Genomic DNA, 19,531 nt, shown 5'->3' with positions numbered 1-19,531 from the left:
ACTCGAGCCTGGTAAGGTCTCCTGGGATCAACAGATGACAATCATGAGCACGCCTCGTGAGTTTTTCTTGCATCAACGGTCACCAATCAGACTAGAGTAATGCTAGGAAGATTAAATCTGGTAAATCAAATGACATGAAAGTTGATGATTGAATTATTACTTAAAAATTAATTAACATACTTATTTATATTGATGATACATCATTTAATTTAGATATTTAATTTAAAAACTTAATTTACCTAACGTTATCTATCAGACTAACTAACAACAACGGCAGACGGTCACTTGAGCCTAGTATATAATTTGTCATCACACACGTCATGGAATACGTAAGTTTGGTGGAAAGTTGTAGCTGAGGGCCCACAATGACATGGAAAGCTGCTGATATTACTATTTACCAAGCATTATCCGGACGATTGTGATAAATATTAGAAAGTAGCCTCGTCGTCGTCCAGTAGCGCCAATTACCGCCATTTTGTAAAGGAATAAATAATATAAAAAATAGAAAAATTCCAAAAAAAAAAAAAAAAAATACAGACATCAGAGCAAACGAAGTGTTGAGGAAAGCAGACCACCAAGTCGACCACGAACACGACGTCCAACGGCCAAGGGACATGGCAGCGATGTAATTTCCGCTCCCCACTTCTCAAAAACTGTTTTCAAATCCCATTTTTCCACTCAAACAACACAAAAAGGTAAGCGAAAATTCGAAAAACCCAAAAAATTCCAAACTTGAAAACTGTTTTCTCGTTTTTGAGTCGCTTCCAATATTTTTTAAATTCAGAAATTTCAAGTCTTTTTTTTTTCTTTTGCAATTTTTTAATAAATGGGAAAGTCGCTTCGCTCCACCGCCAGGCTGTACCAGGTGGCCAAAACGACGTCGCAGAACCTGGTGACCTCTCCTCCAAAGCAAACGAGGCCCACCTCGCCGACAACCCAGAAATCGTCGAAGCGGCCGAGGTTGTCGAAGAGGAAGGAGATGGAGACTGAGAGCAGCTCAGTGAAGGCGAGCAGCAGCAGCAGCAGCAACGAACATCGCGTGCCGCTCTCCGCCGTCGTGTCGGACTGCATAAAGCGGTGGTTCAAGGACACGCTCAAGGAGGCCAAAGCTGGCGATATTAACATGCAGGTTTTAGTGGGACAGATGTATTACAACGGCTATGGCGTCCCCAGAGATGACCACATGGTAATTGCCTTTCTGGGTTTGGTTTCATTTGTGGGTTTTTTGGGGGTTTTTTATTTGGGTTTTGGGTTTTAGGGTTCAAGTTCTGAGCTTTTTGTTTTATGATCTTGTTTTCGTGTTCTAATCCTAATTAGTTTAGATTAAGTGGCTAAACTTGTTTTTTGATCAATTTTATTAGCTAAAGTTGCAAGCTTTGTGTTTGGCACTGCAAATTGTAGATTAAATGTTAGGATTAGTACATAATTAGAGCTCTGGTTGTGATTGTGTTATGATTCTTGCTTGTGCTAATGCTTTTCGGTTTTCGGGATTTTACAGGGAAGAGTATGGATTACAAGAGCGTCGAGGACGCGATCTTCGGTTTGGAAAGTTAGTGATAAGCAGCCAGGTTGACTTCTGTCTTTGAAATTCATGTAATCATTGTCATTGTGCTAATCATCCTCACCATAACTAAACGTGCCACTGTTTGGTTTTGTGGACCTGTGGCAGGTTATAATGCAAGTGACTCAGATTCAGATGAACTGAAGGGTGATTCTTAGCACGACGAAGTTGGCCTTCGTGTCCGATCAAATTTTGAGCTGGTATCGCTATTGTTCTTCTACATCCTGCAATGTTTAGAATAACATAGCATTGCAAAATGAGTGAACAATGAATATGTTATCCATTCTCAAAAGTTTATGATTATATGAAATCTGAAGAAGTTGGATTTGTGTTCTTTAACTGGTTATCAATTTACATGCTTTCTTTGTTTTTTGTTTGGTGGGGTAACTGCATTTTTTGTGTGCGTGTACTTGATCCACAATTGACTGACATTCACATGCTTTCGTTTTTGTTTATCTTCATTTATACTGTTGATGCAAACAAATTTACAGAATATTGCTTGTTTCTCCTAGATTTTCAAGCTTAGAATTTGCTCCCTCCTCCCCAATTTCCTTCCCTTCTACCAAGACAAGAGGATGGAGCAACAGTATGTAACATATTTCCTTCCCATTATCATTCATGATTTACCCTTTACATCCTTCCACTTCTCCATCCTTATCTTTTGTTAAGATTTTCATTATATATGTCTGGTAAAAGAATTTTGAGGTACTATGGTCAAATTGAAATCTGAAGAGAAAAAAGTTAAAACTATTCCTTAAGCTTGATCTTTCAAGCTCTGTGTGCTAGTATCTGTTTGTGTGGATTGCTGTGTCAGCCATATCCCAGAGGATTTCAACTCGTCTTTCGTTGTGTGCCTTTTTACTGATGAATAGTTTAGCACATGTCGCTGCATAGAAAAAACATAAAATAGATTCAGCATTGTGCATATTTTTGTTCCTTATGGCTATTCATTTTTCTCTGGTACGAGACTGGGTATATGAAACTGAATAGTGAGCAATATTGTGATACCTAATGGTGGCAGGTAAGTAGTGATCAACAAATAACTGTATCCTCCGCCATATAATTGATGCTTTCCTTCTTCAATTGTGCATATCCCGCTAAATTGATCTCTAATGTCTAGTTTCTTGTGGTAGGATGTCGTAGGCTGTGCTTGGAGTCGTGCTGACCCTCGCCCGTCATGGATGTGCCTGTAACAAGATTTATACTTTCTTCAGTTAATTTTGTTTATTTTCTGGACGTATCACTGTACCTAAGCCTTTATTTTCATGGGAAGACAATCATTTGTTAATTGCAATTTCATCTCTAAAATTTCGTTTGAGTTATATGGACAACGTGTACAACATAACCACACAGGTTTGACCTAATACTTGGAGGAGATATGTTCATCTCTGCCTTAGCTCAGTCCAGGTCCGGCCCAAAGTGTTGGTTAATAGATTAATTGGGCCGAACAAAATTTAAAGGCTTAACTCACCTACGACGTCGTCTGAAACTCAATTCTCCTCACTTTGTTTTGCACCGTTAAAATTTATCGTTGAGGTGCAGTCATGGAAGAATACATGGATGTTGTCTTCTAATTCGGAGTCCCATCGTTTTCAAGGGGATTAGTAGGGATACGTTTTAGACATAAACTCTTATGAGTAGTCCTTAATCTTTGAGGTAATAAATATCATCAAAATGAGGTAATAAAGGTTAGCAAAGTGGATAATAAAATGTATAGAAAAATGAAAATTCAGAACCAAAAAATAATAATAAAAAACCCCTAGTTGTCTTCATCTTCTTTGCTAGGTAGTCTCTGCAACTCAACAAATTCTAGATTTCTGCAGCTTAAAAAAGAAAAAGGGACGCCTCAAGTGCGCCTCAAGCATGCCCCATGAAGCCTAGGTGAGTATTTCACCAACTCCCACAAAACAGAGGCAATGACTTTGGATTCATTTTTACTCACCACCATAACTATGGTGTATGCTCACCATACACCTCATCATATGCCACGTGTCCATTCACCTAATCATAGTTAATTTTTTTCGAAATATAAAAATGAGCATTTTATTGTGAAAGTTAACCATGCTTAAGTGAAAGAACACGTGACAGATGATAAGTTGTATAGTGAGCATACACCATAGTTTATGATGGTGAGCAAAAATGCTCCCAATAGTTTCAATAGTCTGATTTCGAATAAAAAAAAAACTACTTGAATGTAAAACGCATTGAAGGCCCTAAAAACTTAAGGACTCGTTTTCAATGGCTCGTAAAGTCTCAGAGCAATTCCACGCCTAAAAAAATGAGCTGGTTCAAGTCCATTTAATCCACCCAAATGAATAGTAATTGACTGCAATGAACAGTAATTGGCTGAGTGCATCTTCACCATGGTAAAGACTTTGACATTTTTTTAATGCCTAAACGTGTGCCCACGCACGTGTGATCCCAAATGCTAGCCGCAAAAAAGAACTCAACCCTTGGCTGACGTCAGCATGACGTCAAATGGGCCAGTTCCTCCCTCAGTCCATTATGAGCTAGCCTAGAAGCTAAGGTAGACTTTGGGCTAGTCTGTTCTGTGGGGTGGAGTGGGTTTTTTTTTGTGGGGCGGGGAGGGGGGTGGGGAGCGCTGGCCTTAAAAATAGACTTTGGGCTGTCACATTTGTTAGTGGTGGAAGTGCTATAAGGAATCTCAGGGCCGGCCATTCATAACTGCACATGCCATTGGAAAAGCACGTGGCTCAGTGCTGCAATTGGAATTTATGTAGCAATACCCTATCGTAAATCTCATATTCTAACACTCTGAACAGGACTCTGGTCCATACGGTCTCAGATAAAAATTTCAGGCTCGATATATGGCTCGGCTTAGACTGGATTCGATTAAACTGGAGCTTCATTTTCTCCAAGTGACAATTTCAAATGTCGATCCCTTTTCATTTGCTTAATTCAGTGGACCTTCCTCCTTTTTGTGAGTTGCTTCAATATGCTGATGGCAGGAGTGGCTGCTTCTAGGCTTGGATTGTGGATGTTTGATTTAGCAGAATCCAACAAATGCTGGTAAAGCAGAACTTTTATCTTATTACTAAATTTATTATAATCTCCCAGGGTTTATTTGTTTGATGCCTACAATTAATATGTATCCATATTTTGGACAGGTTCAAGTTTCTAAATCGGATCGTTGGATTTGATGGATTATATGTTATGGGAATAATCATCTCTAACCCACAGGTAATCATATTTTACTTTATGGCTTGATGAATTCTTGGTAGGATTGCGACTCAGATTAGGTCAATCCAAATCCGACAAAACCCTACTCGGCTTTTAAACTGTCCGAAAGAGAAAAATAAGTTTAAAACTCAAATTGTCAAGTATGAATTTGAGTTAGATTGACTCACAACTTACTTACAGAAAAATCTAAGGTGCAATTGAGAATATATCACTTTGTGTTACGTAGAATTAGAGCCGGCCTTGGGGGTAGCCGGAGTAGGCGCCCGCCTAGGGCCCCCACTTTGGAAGAGCCCCCAATTTTTAGGCAGAGCTAGGCAGGTCTAGATGGAAATGGGCGGGAGCTATGTGGACTTATATGTAAACGCAAGAATCTAGAAATCTTTTGTTGCAGGGTCGGCCTTGTGCGAGGAAGAAGACAACCCTATTCCCAACATCATTTTAATTGCATGATTTTACTTAAGATGGTCTCACAATCTTTTTTTATAGATGCACGTCTTCTCCCTTTTAAATAGTCATCACCATCTTCTTTCTACTTTTTTTGCTTCTCTCTTAAATATCACATTTATGTTTATTTTATGGGATGTTATTACCCTATTTTAAGATCACACCACATATATCTTTATTATGTACCTAAAAGGCTAGAAGTCTCACCTTTTTAAAAAATGACATTATTTAATGTTCAAATTAATTATTTTATATAATAAATTATTCAAATCCGCGTATACGAAAATTACTATCCTCTTCACTCTAGTATTTTCCCTAGCTATAAGATATTGTCTCTGCAATCCAACCATTCATTCATTTATTGAATGTAACAAGTAACATTGTAACAATAGAAAAATGATTGGAATTTGGCGTACTGGGTAGGGACTTCTTTTTTGGTTTGAATTGGTTGAAAAATTAGATTATGTAAACTTAATAAGTGCATTTGCATCTAAAAACACGAGATGGGTAATATTTGAATAATGTTTGTATGTCTTTCTTTTTTTATATTAATTTTTAATGATATTTGATGCAGAAATAAACTTTGCATGTATTTAGTGAAATTTTTTTACACATGTCAACGTATAAAGGGTCGAGAGTCAGAGAACTCTAGGGCCCCACTTCGAAGGCTCGCCTAGGGCCCCCAAATTCTCAAGGCCGGCTTTGCGTAGAATGATATACCAAAATGATAATAAACACAAAATCATATATAACCGGTTGCACCTAAGTTTTTCTCGAGTTGCATTCCTAGTTTGATTAACCCAACATCATTAGTTTATATCAGTCAAGCTATAGACCAAAAGCCTAAAAGTCAACTTTTGCCAGTTTCTTCTAGCTCAGCTTCATTTGGCTGTTTGTTTAATTGTATTTGTTATATATTGTTACTTTTGGAAGTTGTCTTTTGCTGTCTTTTGCTCTCGTTGACATTGGCTGCATTGCTCTATACGCGCATCAGAAAACGCATCATTCATTTTGAGAAGTTGCCTGCCTTTCTTAAATGTTTTACAACATCATCACAATCTGCAATTGTTCATATTAAACTTCTAAAGTTGGGTCTCTATCCATATATATATATATATAGTTCATATTAAACTTCTAAAGTTGGGTCTCTATCCATATATATATATATATATAGTTCATATTAAACTTCTAAAGTTGGGTCTCTATCCATATATATATATATTATTTTCTGAAAAAATTAGAGCAACGATCTCTCAACTAAAAATCTTTAACTCATCAAAACGTGCGACTATTTCTTTTCATTAACTTCATCAGAATTCCGTCAAAATGAGTCATGTTGGAATGACCATTGCTACAATTTGGTTAAAGATGAGGGATCATTCCTACAATTTTTCTCATTTGTTTTTCTATATTTGCCTCTTGATTTAGCCTCATGTGTGTGGCATGTGACTCATTTTGACGGAAATCTAATGTAGTTGACAAAAAGGACTATAGTTGCATGTTTTGATGAGTTAAAGAATCAATGGTCATGAATTTTTAGTTGAGGGATCGTTTCTACATTTTCCTCTTATTTTCTTCATAGACATCGATCATCGGTAATGCTGGTCTAGTGATATTTTTATTCATTTATAAAATGGATGTCTCATACTCAACTTACATATGGATGACAAGTCCACTACCTAATCATGACAGACTTATTGTGTGACTTAACTCAATTCACTTTTTCCAAATATCATTGTACAAAGCACATTTATGCTACTAAAATCGTCAGTTAGTTTTAGAAATTCAAATACCGAGTGAAGCTAGTATTATTTGTGGAAGCGATCTTTTCAGAGTCATGATTCCTATTTGCGGAGAGATTTTATCATGTTACGGAATAAATTTTTATGCCAACGTCCCACTCCTCTCCTGATCTGACACAGAATGACCCTAACATGAAATGCATCCGATTGCACTCAACAATTTCGCAAACTGCGATGGAAATGGTGAAGGGACCTTTTGCTATACCTGCTTTTAACAAGGATATTTTGGATCATCATGCATGCGAAATGATACAATTTGAATACGATGCGACTCAAATTCCTCCTTGCATGGTGGTTCATGTGAAAAGTATTGTAAGAAGTTAGTCACTCCACGTTGAACACCAAAATTCTCAACTTAATTCCAATTTCCGTACGAAAGCCCTTTTGGTCCATCTATTGGGCTATGAATATAACTAGTCAGCTTGAATTTGCGGTGGCTGGGTTGTCATGGTATTGGTCAAAACTTGGAAAGGCAGGGGTTTTGGCCGTACAATTTGACTGCGATATTGGTCAAAACTTAATTCCAATTTCCGTACGAAAGCCCTTTTTGGTCCAACTTTTGGGCTATGAATATAATACAGTACAGTGGTTGTGCTAATAAAAATAAAGATGTGTAAATTTTGGTTTAAATGTCATGTTCTTACACTACATGACCGTAAAATTGTCATGTAAGTTGTTTTCTTTCTCGAAAATAAGAGATTCTCTTCGGTTGCAATTTAATCATATGTAAATCATCTATTAAATAGATATATTGTACTTTTTAAACATGTAATAACCATTTATTGGATGACACCACAAAAACTAGGGTTTGAGCATGCAATGAACTTCCTCAAGGAAAATAGAAAGAATTATCGAGTGCTAGTGACCGTTGACAAATGATCATATACTTTGTAGGAGAATTTTCTACCTTTGCCGTTTTTTCTTTGAGGCTTCAAAGTTTAAGAAAAAAGGTTGCTTGACTAATAGTTAAGATAAAAGAATCTGGATATTCGCTGGATCCTCTTTGTGAGGATCTCAGGATTGGTTAATCATGTCTGTTCATTGTACATCGTGCAGTCAGAAATTATTTTAAATAATTTTATTTAAAATTAAACACAAACATTACTTGACAAAAACAAACCGTAAGATGTACGATGAACGGACACGATTTACGAATCCCTAAGATTCTCACCAAAAGGATCCGGAGATGATCCTGTTGGAACATGAAAGCATAAAACCATTTCAATCATCTGAAATAAGGAGTGAAGAGCAGACCATTTCGAAAAGCACGATTGACATGCATGGATGCATGTCTGAATTGTTCATGTAACTTATATTAATTTTTTTGTATAACATTACCCAAGCCCTAAAATCCTAAACGCTAAAGTTGGAAGTATTCCATGGATTCACGCTCAAGAATATGAAATTGATGGTAAACTAGACTTTTCCAAGACAATTCAATCACGTCGTGTATGACATTGCGTACATACACGACCAACTTTTAATTTTGAGCGGATGGATATTGGGATCAAGATGGTCTCAGGATCATTCAAGAGTTTTGGGAAATATATATGTAAAGGTCTTTTTAAGGACCCTTCGAATATTTGGTAGGGTCTTTTTTGTACCTACCAAGTGTTTGATGTAATGTATGTTAGACATATCTCGACAGGTTGAATCGATAATACTCTACAAATTCTCTTTATCACTCATCAGATTGCTTCAGCATATTTCTATAGTTATTGACATATGTACAATATGGTTTTGCTGATGACAACAAGTTCATCAAGTGTTAGAGCAAATGACTCCGTTATTCACTGAATTTTTTTTTTTTTTTTGGCACGCTTTCATGCTATGTTTCTCTTTTAAGAAACTTGTATTTAACACAGAGATCCTCCAAAGTTCAAATTCTAAATCCTAATCTCCATATAAAATCTCATATATTGGAATCAATATAACCAAGTCTTCCTATTTGATCGCCAAATAAAAACACCTATGCATGTCTTTATCTCACTTCTTGATCTTGTGATTGCGGCCGAGGAAGGAATATGTCTCGGCCTTCGGGTTCTAGAGCTTGAAGACAAGGCTGCTAGTCTTGCGAAGTTCACGGATCGTCGGCGTTGGGTTCGGTCATGGTGATTATATTCGTGATAGTATAAGCACGCCGAACTAGCACCAAGCTATACGGACACAAGTACTCGAAAGAGATGTATGTCTTGATGGTAAATGTGGTTTGGCTGTCAGAATGCCGAACTCTAAAACTTACTTGTGCATATCCAATCATAAACAACTCGGCGTTCAATGTGTCGAACCCAGTAACTTGTAACACTTCACTTCGATGAGAAGGTTAATGGGATGACCTCTACCAACAAAGACTTGAAAATCCTTGTCGGCCGAGACTTGGATAGTTAATCAGTCGGCCTAGACGCAGTGCTGTTTTATCCAAACTGAAGGTGCTTCGTGGTCAACTGATTATGCGGCAACAGTTGTGTTTATCCAAACTGAAGATATTCGTCGGTTGCCTTCACAATGCTGTTTATCCAAACTGAAGATGTGTTGGTGAAACAGGAAATTAAAAATCTCAAGGTTGTTGAGAGATTTCGCGTAGAGCGAGAGTTTGCGCAAGGCAGTTTGTGTGTTAAATTGGAGGGAGACTCAAATGTTGCCTACGACTCTGTATTTATAGTGGCTGTCTTTCGCTTGGCACGACCTGATAGCTTTGTAGAGTCTAATTGCCACTCTAACTTTGTAGAACATCACTTGCTACGTTGACTCAGAACTTGTGTCCAATCACCTTAGCCGTCCAATATCTCCACGATGTGATAAAGGATATCTCCTAATTCTCCTTGAAAAGATAACTATATCTTTCCATATGCGTGACCTAACCAAATGAATGCATCCTATTCCAACTGAAACTTCTCATTCTCCACCATGTTGGTCCAGGTGCAACCATGCATGCATAATAAATTGCCTTTTATTTGCAACATAACCTGATCTCTTAAGAGACCATTTTTTTTTTTTTTTTTATCAAAAACCATCTAATAGACCTCATGACAAGATAGGAGCATGTGTCATTTGTCCTTCATGATTATTCGTGACTTTTCAGAATAAAAACCTAGGTTTATCACATCATCACCAAAAGCAAGGCTTATCTAGGCTTCTTCATGATCTATCCATGCATCCTGATCCCCATTTAATGAATTTCAAATTCATTTTAAATTCATTTCTGATTACTTGTAAATTTATCACCACCACCACACACCAAACACCCCAAATCAATTTGAACTGTGCCACTTGCTTGGGGGTATAATCTGCATCCATCTCGCTTAAGAATATGCAAAGATAATTTATATTAAAAGATAATTATTATGATAAAAACCATAATATTATCTTTTAACAATAACAAAATTGTCTTCACTATCCATCCGACAATTGGGAGTTATGCTCACTCACCTTGATTGCACGGCCGATGAGGTAAATTTGGGTCCAAACAACAATATATAGTGATAGTTTTATTCTAATGACACTAAAGTTTTTCGTAATGAACCCCTTATTATACTTAATGAATTACCTAGTAGGTGGTGAAATGTATTCATGGCTTCATTTATAAGAGAGAATTGACTTGGGTATGTTATTTGCTATATTAAAAGCATTTTGAAGTACGAAATGAATGACAATTTTCTTATTTTGTCCAAGAAAAGTTGTCACTTTAGACAGACTAGTAGGATATATTTTCTTCATTGGTAGCCTTCAATTTGAACAAAATAAGGAAGTTTTTCATCCATTTTCCTTAATGCCGTTAGTGTTTTTAGTATAGTGAATAATTCTATTCAAGTCTATCATCTCTAATAGGCGAGGCTTGCCAGTGTTTTTAGTTATAAATCGATAACCGATATCTCTGAAATATTGATTGATATATACCGCGTTGTTGGTAAGTCCTCCTCCTCGATCACAACTCCTCATGACCTTTGTATAAATTAGTACTTAGTCTAATTCTGGCCAAAAGTACAAAAGAAGGTACTCCTAAAATTTTCTAATCATGTAGCTAATGATATGTTGATTAATTTGGAAATGTTTGTTCCAGTTGTTTCCATTCAATGTATGCTTTCCATTCTCAACTGGTGAAATATTATATTGAAAGCAATTTGGTCTGCAATTCAAACCATATATCTTCATTTGATTTAATTAATTAAATTATACTGAAAGCAATTTCAAACCATATATCTTCATTTGATTTAATAATTAAATATATGGATTTTGTGACCCTAATCCTCTGACTGTATCACAGAGGTACAAATCGACGTGGAGAAGATACCTTGCTATATCGGACTACGATTTTTACTTCTGTTTAAAAAGATTAAGATTATAGACATGCGGTTTGGAAATCAGCAGCCATCACCAAGGTCGCCAAAACCATCACTAAAATTGCAAATCCACAGGAGATTCAGACCTTGAACACGAAAACATGAGATACCACAACCGACTCCAAAGATTTCTCTCAAACCGTAGCCTTCATGATGAACATCATAAATCTGATCCAATAGCCGTCACCCCAAGAGCTTCAGGATGGAGCACTGATGCCGATTAAATCAGTAACCAGCGGAACAAATGCGATGGAAGGTGGCAGTACGAGGACCCAAACTGTTGTTCAAAATTCTCTTTTGTAAAATACGCTTAAAAAAAAATAAAAAAAACTAATGAAAATAGCTTGAAAATTTTGAGTTTAACAATAAAGACAAAATAAAGGGTAAAATTAATAATATCATAATTGACTTTTTAGTGTAAAATGTGATTTTTCTTTAAAGTGAATAGTACCGGAAACTTTTCGTTAAAGTTCTTTTAAAAAAAGCATGGACGGAACTTGATGTCCCAAAACAATAAATGAGAGGGGTTGGGAATTTGGGATGTTGTAGCAAAACATGAGATACCACAAAAGGGATAGCATATGGGATGTTGGCTTTTTCCCCTTGGACTTGCATGTATTCATTGTTAGCATACCATGGAAAGTTTACCATTAAAAAAATCAATAGAAATGGACGTTTTCTCTAGGTGAGTTAATTAAAGGTTTTTTAGTCAAAATTATTTTTGAGATTTGCATTACACATCATTTTGGTCTCTAAGATTAAAAGTCAATAGAAATAGTCCATGAAATTGTTCACCATCCATTATTTTGGTCATTCCGTTAAAAACTTTGTTAAGTATCCCGGAGCTCTTGCCGGAAGTTTGGGCAATTTTTAAAGCTTCATAACTCAATCGCTTCTCAACCAAATTCGATCCATAATGTATCAAAATGAAGATAGGAAAGTTTAGAACAAGATTATACCTATTTGGAAACCGAATGGTTGCCGAATATAGCCAGAAAATAGCCTAAAATGTGACCGGTCCACAGAAAAACTGGAAAACTCGCCGGAAACTGGGTAAATTTTAAACATTCATAACATCTTCCATACTCAACGAAATTGAGTGATTCAATCATACTTTTCGATGAGACGAAGAGAATGGTACATTTCTCAACAGCTAATCAGCCGTGGTTTGGCTGGAAAACAGCTCGAAAGTGGCTTACTTAAAACCAAAATAGTCACTTACAAGCCATTTTCCAACCAAAACATGGTGATTTAGCTGTCGAGAAAGGTGCCATTCTCTTCCTCTCGTCAAGAAGTATGATTTTCATTTTTGAATCACTCGATTTCATTGAGTATTGAAGAAGTTATAAACGTTTAAAGTTTATTCAGTTTCCGGCGAGTTTTCTAGTTTTCTCGCGGACCAGTCACCTACCAGGCTATTTTCCTGCCATCTCCGGGAACCATTGGGCTTCCAAATAGGTATAATCTTGTTCTAAACTTTCCTATCTTCCTTTTTATATATTATGGGTTGAATTTGATTAAGAAGCGATTGAGTTACGAAACTTTGAAAATTGTCCAAACTTTCGGCCAAAAGCTCCAGGAACACGTACTTAACAGAGTTTTTAACGAAATGACCAAAATAATGGATGGTGGACAATCTCATGAACTATTTCTATTGATTTTCAATCTCAGAGACCAAAGTGATGTATGATGCAAATCTCAGAGACCATTTTGGCTAAAAAGCCTTAATTAAATAAGGATACTTTCATTTCTAAATATAGAGAAGTACGTAAATTTGCAAATTTGTTTTTTTTTTTTTTAAACAATTGAGATTATTTATACTAAGAGAGATAGGTGTGCTTACTCTGACAATGAGCTAGCAATAATATTGTTCAAATTCGTCTTTGACAATATCAAACCTAAGACCTCTCACTTAGAAAGTACAAAGAAATATCACTATGATGTAGTGCTGTAGTGACAAATTTGCAGATTTTGAGCGGAGATGTTGGTAACTTTTTTGTTTGGACCTTCTCATTTCATTTTTACACTCTCCTGCATTTTGTTTAGTAATCGAGTTCGTCCATTTTCCAAACAGCCATTTTTTTTTATATGAAAAGGGAGACAACTGGTGGTAAGTCCACGGTTATCCACCGCTTTCGGGAGTCGGGAAGACTCACAGAGGCTAACTGGCCATAAGTCTGGCTTCCACACCAGCAGCAGATTTCGAACCCGAGATCACCAGTTTTTTAGTTTTAAAGAAGCCTTATAATCCGCCATTTACTACTGGGCCACAAACTCATGGTTTCCAAACCACCTTTTGAAAATCATGTAAAAAAATCAATCAAATTACATAGAAGTTCTTCAACCGTTTGAGTATTTAGTGTTTAATTAAATAACATGGTTATTTTATTATTGAAAATTGTCGGATGATAAATGATTTCATATGTAATTAAATGATATTTAAAAGCCGACCCAGAAAATAAACAGTTTGAATCGTGTATCAGTATGATTTTGTTTGGTTGAGGTTGGGCTTGTTATGCTTCTGGTGGGGAAAGAGACACGTACCTAAATGATCTCACACAATTGCAAACCATGAATTTAGATTAATTATTCTGGGGTGCTAATGGGAAGTGACTGATAGTTATAATAATGTCAACCAACATTTGTCACGGACGATAATCATTTCATGTACCAACACGTACTGAACTTCTCACCAAAGTCTGCCTCTTGTCACTCTCTAGGGTTCGTCAAGGCATACACATTAAATATTCATAATCTTTTTAATTTTTAATTTTCAATTAAAAAAAAAACTAGAATTACAAACGAAAATATGTAAAATATCCCCTAAAATTTTTTGATTGCCTTGAGCCTGTTCGAGTTACACCCTTATGCTTTAACTACGTATTCACATTTTTCTTATTCTCAGAAAGAAGCTCGTAAGCCATAATTTAGTGTGAGACAGGACCTTACACAAATGTTAAGAAAAAAAGAGGACATGTATATACTAATCAAACAATAATATGTGTGGAGGTATATATATATATATCCAAAATAATCAACAGTCCAAAATAATATATGCATTGATAATATTATTTATCACTAAGTTACAAACTTTAACACTAAAGTAAGATGTAAGATGTAAGATGTATGATAGAGGAGAAACAATAAAAGATCTAGCGAATAGAAGAGATTTACTAGATTTTTTAACATTTGAAATTTTGGATAATAAAATGTATAAAAATTCAAGAAAGAAAGCTCTGGTTTGAACCTGGCTGCATGAAGCACCGTGCAAGACATTTTTTTTTTTTTCTAATATAAAACTGAACTCTTTGTTAACTTGTATTAGCGATATCAATAATATTTTTATGATTGTTGGATGGGCCATATTTTGTAAGCTAAATAAAGTTGATGATTGAGTTATTACTTAAGCGTTGATAAACATGCTCATTCTTATTGGCGACAAATCAGTTAGTTTGTAAATTTTGTCTACAAATTTAGTCTTCTTAGCATTATCCTTACTCAAAACATTGACACATTAGCAGAAGATATCACTACATTAGAGAGGTTCTACAATCACATCATCAATTTGATATACTGCAAGTACGAGGAGTAATTGGCAGATACATTCACTAAAGCTTTGTTAAAGTATAGGTTCTATAAGATTAGGAACATGTTAGGAGTCAAATCAGCAACAAGCTTAGAAGGGAGTGTTGAACTATAAAGCTTTGTTCCTCAACGATTGAAGAATCGAAAGCCTGGAGGAATCAGTTTGCTCATGTGCAACTCACGTGTCTAGTTTTAGCTGAGGTGTAAAGCCTAGCAACGACTATAATCTTCACGCACTCACAGTGTGTTGTACTGAATGCAGAGAATCCAACGTAGATTCAGAGTGACGTTTCCATTTTTGCTTGCTCTCTTCTTGTTCAATCTTCTCTTTGCAACTTTGAGATCATTTTCTCCTTGATTGCCAGTAGCTAACAACCTCCCAGATTTGAAATATACAGCCTCAAATACATAACAAAAAGGAGGATTCATTCATTTTTTTGCGCTCCTGCACTTTGTTTGGTGACCCAATTCGTCCATCTTCCAAACCACCTTTTGAAGATCAATCATGTCAAAATTAATTTGTCTATTGCCCTTCTCCATTAGTCTGTATTATTTTGTTTAAATCAAGTAGAGCTTGTTATGCTTCTGGTGGGGAGAGAGACACATACCTAAATGACACACGGACGAGGATCTTCTCCGGATCCTTTTTGTGAGAATTCGGGAATCAATCAATTGTGTACGTTCATCGTACATTGTACAGTCAATTTTCGTTAAGTATTATTTATTTTTATATTTAATTTTAAATTCAAAATTCAAAATAATTTCTAATCGGTACGATAAACTGATTCAATTGATTGATCATCCGGATCCCCACAAAGAGGATCCTATTCCATAACACACAACTGCTATAAATGAATAAATTTAGATTAATTATTATGGGTTGTGCTAATGGGAAGTGATTCATAAAGATGAATGAGGATCCTCTCCAGATCCTCTTTGTAAGGATTCCAGGAATCCTCTAATCGTGTCCGTTTATAATACGTCGTGTGGTCAGTTTTTGTCAGATACTGTTTATATTCAATTTTAAATAAAAGAATTTATAATGATTTCTAATTGCACGATATACGATAAACGAACATAATTAGATGATCTTCAAGATCTTCACAAAGAGAATCCGAAGAATTGATAATGATAAAAACATTGTCAACCAGCACTTGTCACGGACGATAATCATTTCATGTACCAACAATGTACTCTAGGCATGGTGCTTTTCATGTCATACACATTAAAAATTAGAGATTGATAAACATTTTCATTTAAAAATAAAAAACTAGAATCCAAACTTCTTTTTGTAACTATTTTTAGTTTTTTTTTTTTTAAATGGAAAATGAAAACATTCCCTAAAATTTTCGGATTGCTTTGAGGCTGTTCGAGTTACACCTATGTTTAACCATGTGTTCACATTTTCCTTATTCCATAAGAAAAATGATTGAGCTTTTCCCTTTAGAAAACTTCCTAATAACGTTTTTTGAGTGCCGATAACAACTTTGATTTTTTTTTTTTTAAAGAAAGGAGCTCCTAAACTAATGTAAGAAGGGGGAGAATATGAACGTAAAACGTAAGTGAAAAATCCTAATTACCTAAACAATCTATCACTTGAGAAACTACTTTGAGATCAACTTTCATGTTCATGAAGGCAAGAATATAAACAAATGCATTCAATTTTGGCCAGCTCAACCAACACATGGATGGGTTATTAGGTTAGCTAGATGATTCATCCTGCAATATGATTTGTTATCTGAAGGAGCATACAATAATATTCTGTATTATTTCTTTATTCATATAATACTTTCTTCTCCTCCACTCCACCCTCAATGTATCTTTTCTTTCTTCTTAAATACTTTCTTTAGATCTCTCATATCAAACACAGTTTGTGCAAGATATGATCCGAATAAACATAATTGAATCGATCAGGAATGTAAGACCAGATCAGCCGCAAATCTGGCATCCTAAGAGCATTTTCACGCGTTTGTGGAAGGTAAGTGTGTTGAATTTTGTAAGATTTTAAGTGTGAACCTTGTAAGTTTTTTATAATTTATATTTTTTTTTTTTTGGTAATTTTTATGATTTTTTTTTTGGATTTTTTAGAATTCATCTTTGCTGGGCTTCACGTGGGGGCCCCTTGTCTAATAGGCTTCCTGCGAGCGCAAGTCCCAGCTTCGGGAGGCAGAGTAGTCGCAAGGGCTCCTGCCTTCCTTGCAATTGCTTCCCATTTTTTTCCATTGGAGCTGATTTTCTGGGGCTAAGGGCAGTTCAACCCAATTACCCTTGCAATTAAGTGACTGCTAACTGCTAAGTGCTTCTGCTGGGAAGTAAGATTCTCTTCCTGTTTTTTTTCCCTACCCTTTCCTTCTCTTTTATTTCAATAGTCACGATTAAGTCACGTCAACATTTTATATTAATTTTTTATAGAAAGAGAAAAACAAAATAAAAAATGTGAGAGGAGAGGTGGAAAGAGAAGATGAGAAAATTATAATCCAGTTGCTGGAGATTCTCTAAGGTCTACAGCATTTCCTAGAAGAATGGCATGATTGTAATATCAGATAAACAGAGGGGTTTTTTGTGAACACAAGGTATTGTACAGGCTGGAAGATGCCTACATAACGCCGCATGAGTTGCTACCTTCCTTGCATATCGTGACTTTTTATTCACGTTATCATCCTTACCATTTTTTTTATATAAAGATTGCATTCTGAAAGTTTTATTTGATTTGGAAACACTTAAAGTTATTAATAACTCAATGTGAATTAAACAAGTTAACGTTTCACAATGATGCTGTTACTTGATATTATAGTCTAAAACTTATTCGACACATATGAACAACAAAACGATTAAAATAATTTAATATTTTTAAGAGGTAATTTTTTTAATAATGATTATACATAATGAACAAATGTTTTGTGGAATATAAATCTCACATCAAGGAATCGAGAAAATAAAATGCAATATATAAGTGTATGATTCTACTCTTAATAACCGAAATTTTTTGTGATAAAATCAAACATCTAATAATAAGTGATTAAGTTAAAATAACATTAATCTGGTTAAGAGCGAGCTAGACCTATCGCTTAATTTTAACAATAAAATAATGTCAAAAAGTGGTTGCACCCGCAATAGCTACAGCTCTCTTTACATGCGCAAAGCCCACGGAGTCCCCAAGAAGAATGGGATGGTGGTAAATTCTGAAATTCGAAAGGGCATTTTGGGAATACAAATGTCGAATCCCAGGTAGCCCTGCACGAGTCGCAACCTTCCGGAACAGTAACTGAAAAAACGCTCCTCTTCCAATCGGAACATTTTTATTTTTATTTTTTAATTATATATGTAATTATTTTCATATAATTCTGATTTTTCTAAGGCTGGTACTAGGTAAATGGGACTATATAAGTACGGCAATATCTACTCGGAATATCTTAATTCTATTTGCGGTATTTTTTAATTTATTTTTTTATATAATTTTTATATATTTGTTTTGTCAGGTTGTTCGTACTGTCCGCACTTGAATCTGTCCTTCCTCACATAGGTCCTCCACCAAATAAGCTACTTTTTGCTACAAGAAAACGACTTTTTCATTTCCCAAAGTACCCCCGCCTACTTTCCCCTAATTACTCCCGTCCTTACCGTCCTTCCCCGTACAGAGTCTTCTTTTCCATCTTAAATGACCAAACTACCCCGTCCTTGATACTTTCCATTTTGCCAATTTGCCTATTCGTTGGGTTCTTTTTGTTAAGTGATTTTTCACACTCTGCGCATTTCTTTCATTCTCCCTTGATTCATTCAATTTAAAAATTAAGACAAAAGCGTCATTTAGTACTACAGTTTAAAAGTATTTTTCTTGACTAATAAATGAGAAATCTTAAGTTCGATTCTCGTCAAAGACAAATTTGAACCACATTATTGCTAGTCCATTGTGAGGATTAGCCCGCTCCCCATCTCCTTAGTGTAGATAATATCATTTGTTCAAAAAAAAAAAAACAAGATAAAAACGATTGAACAAGAAATTGTGTTTTTAAAAATGACATCATTTTTCTTATATAAAAATTTACTAAATGTGTACATTCAAGTATAAATTTCCTATAGTATTATTGGTATATTGTGTATTCATAAAATGTTTAAGTTGCTATATTGTGAATCTGATATCGTTCATAATTAAAAACGTGAATAATTTTTTTACAAACAAAATAGCATTCACTCTCATCAATAAAACTTCTATTGTCATTTATTACAAAATGAGTAATGTCCTACACATGGAGACCAATATAAGACTACAATAGTAAATTCCATTCAGTGTTTGAACCTAAACGTAAGGTAGTGATTTTTGTTGTTATTACCGCTTTCTCTTTACATGTCAACAAATTATTATTTAATTTATTCAATCTGAGGGCAGTAAAAACATAAAGAATTAAGAGGGGAGGATAGCGTTTGAAACTATTACAATAATTTAAGAGAATAGAGAGTTTTAACCTGAAATGCATGAGTCAAGAATCACTACCTAAAAAGAAATGATCATATGATTCTATTGGTTAAAGTAGAATTTCTCATATCCACCGTCTGAGAATTCATACAAATAAGAAAAATATAATGTTATTCACACACTC

The 19,531-nt window shown here is 35.3% G+C and overlaps 1 protein-coding gene across 5 annotated transcripts; it reads left to right on the top strand.

Moving 5' to 3' along the window:
• Positions 1-493: 493 nt before the first annotated feature.
• Positions 494-2,885, top strand: LOC137723116 (uncharacterized). Of its 5 annotated transcripts, none has more exons than XM_068462285.1 (5): positions 494-695; positions 856-1,186; positions 1,499-1,568; positions 1,670-1,761; positions 2,695-2,885. In XM_068462285.1, exons 2-4 carry the CDS (start codon positions 980-982, stop codon positions 1,717-1,719), a joined length of 327 nt encoding a protein of 108 aa, XP_068318386.1. In that variant the 5' UTR covers positions 494-695; positions 856-979; the 3' UTR covers positions 1,720-1,761; positions 2,695-2,885. The 5 variants fall into 5 exon arrangements, with proteins under 5 accessions (XP_068318386.1, XP_068318385.1, XP_068318383.1 ...); XM_068462284.1 differs by having other exon boundaries at positions 495-695; positions 836-1,186; XM_068462282.1 differs by having other exon boundaries at positions 509-625; positions 2,705-2,885.
• Positions 2,886-19,531: the final 16,646 nt, after the last annotated feature.

This window comes from Pyrus communis, chromosome 17 (genome assembly GCF_963583255.1).
Source record: "Pyrus communis chromosome 17, drPyrComm1.1, whole genome shotgun sequence".
In the NCBI taxonomy this organism is placed as follows: domain Eukaryota; kingdom Viridiplantae; phylum Streptophyta; class Magnoliopsida; order Rosales; family Rosaceae; genus Pyrus; species Pyrus communis.
The sequence above is the reverse complement of the archived record's forward strand: the minus strand, read 5'-3'. Positions and strand labels throughout refer to the sequence as shown.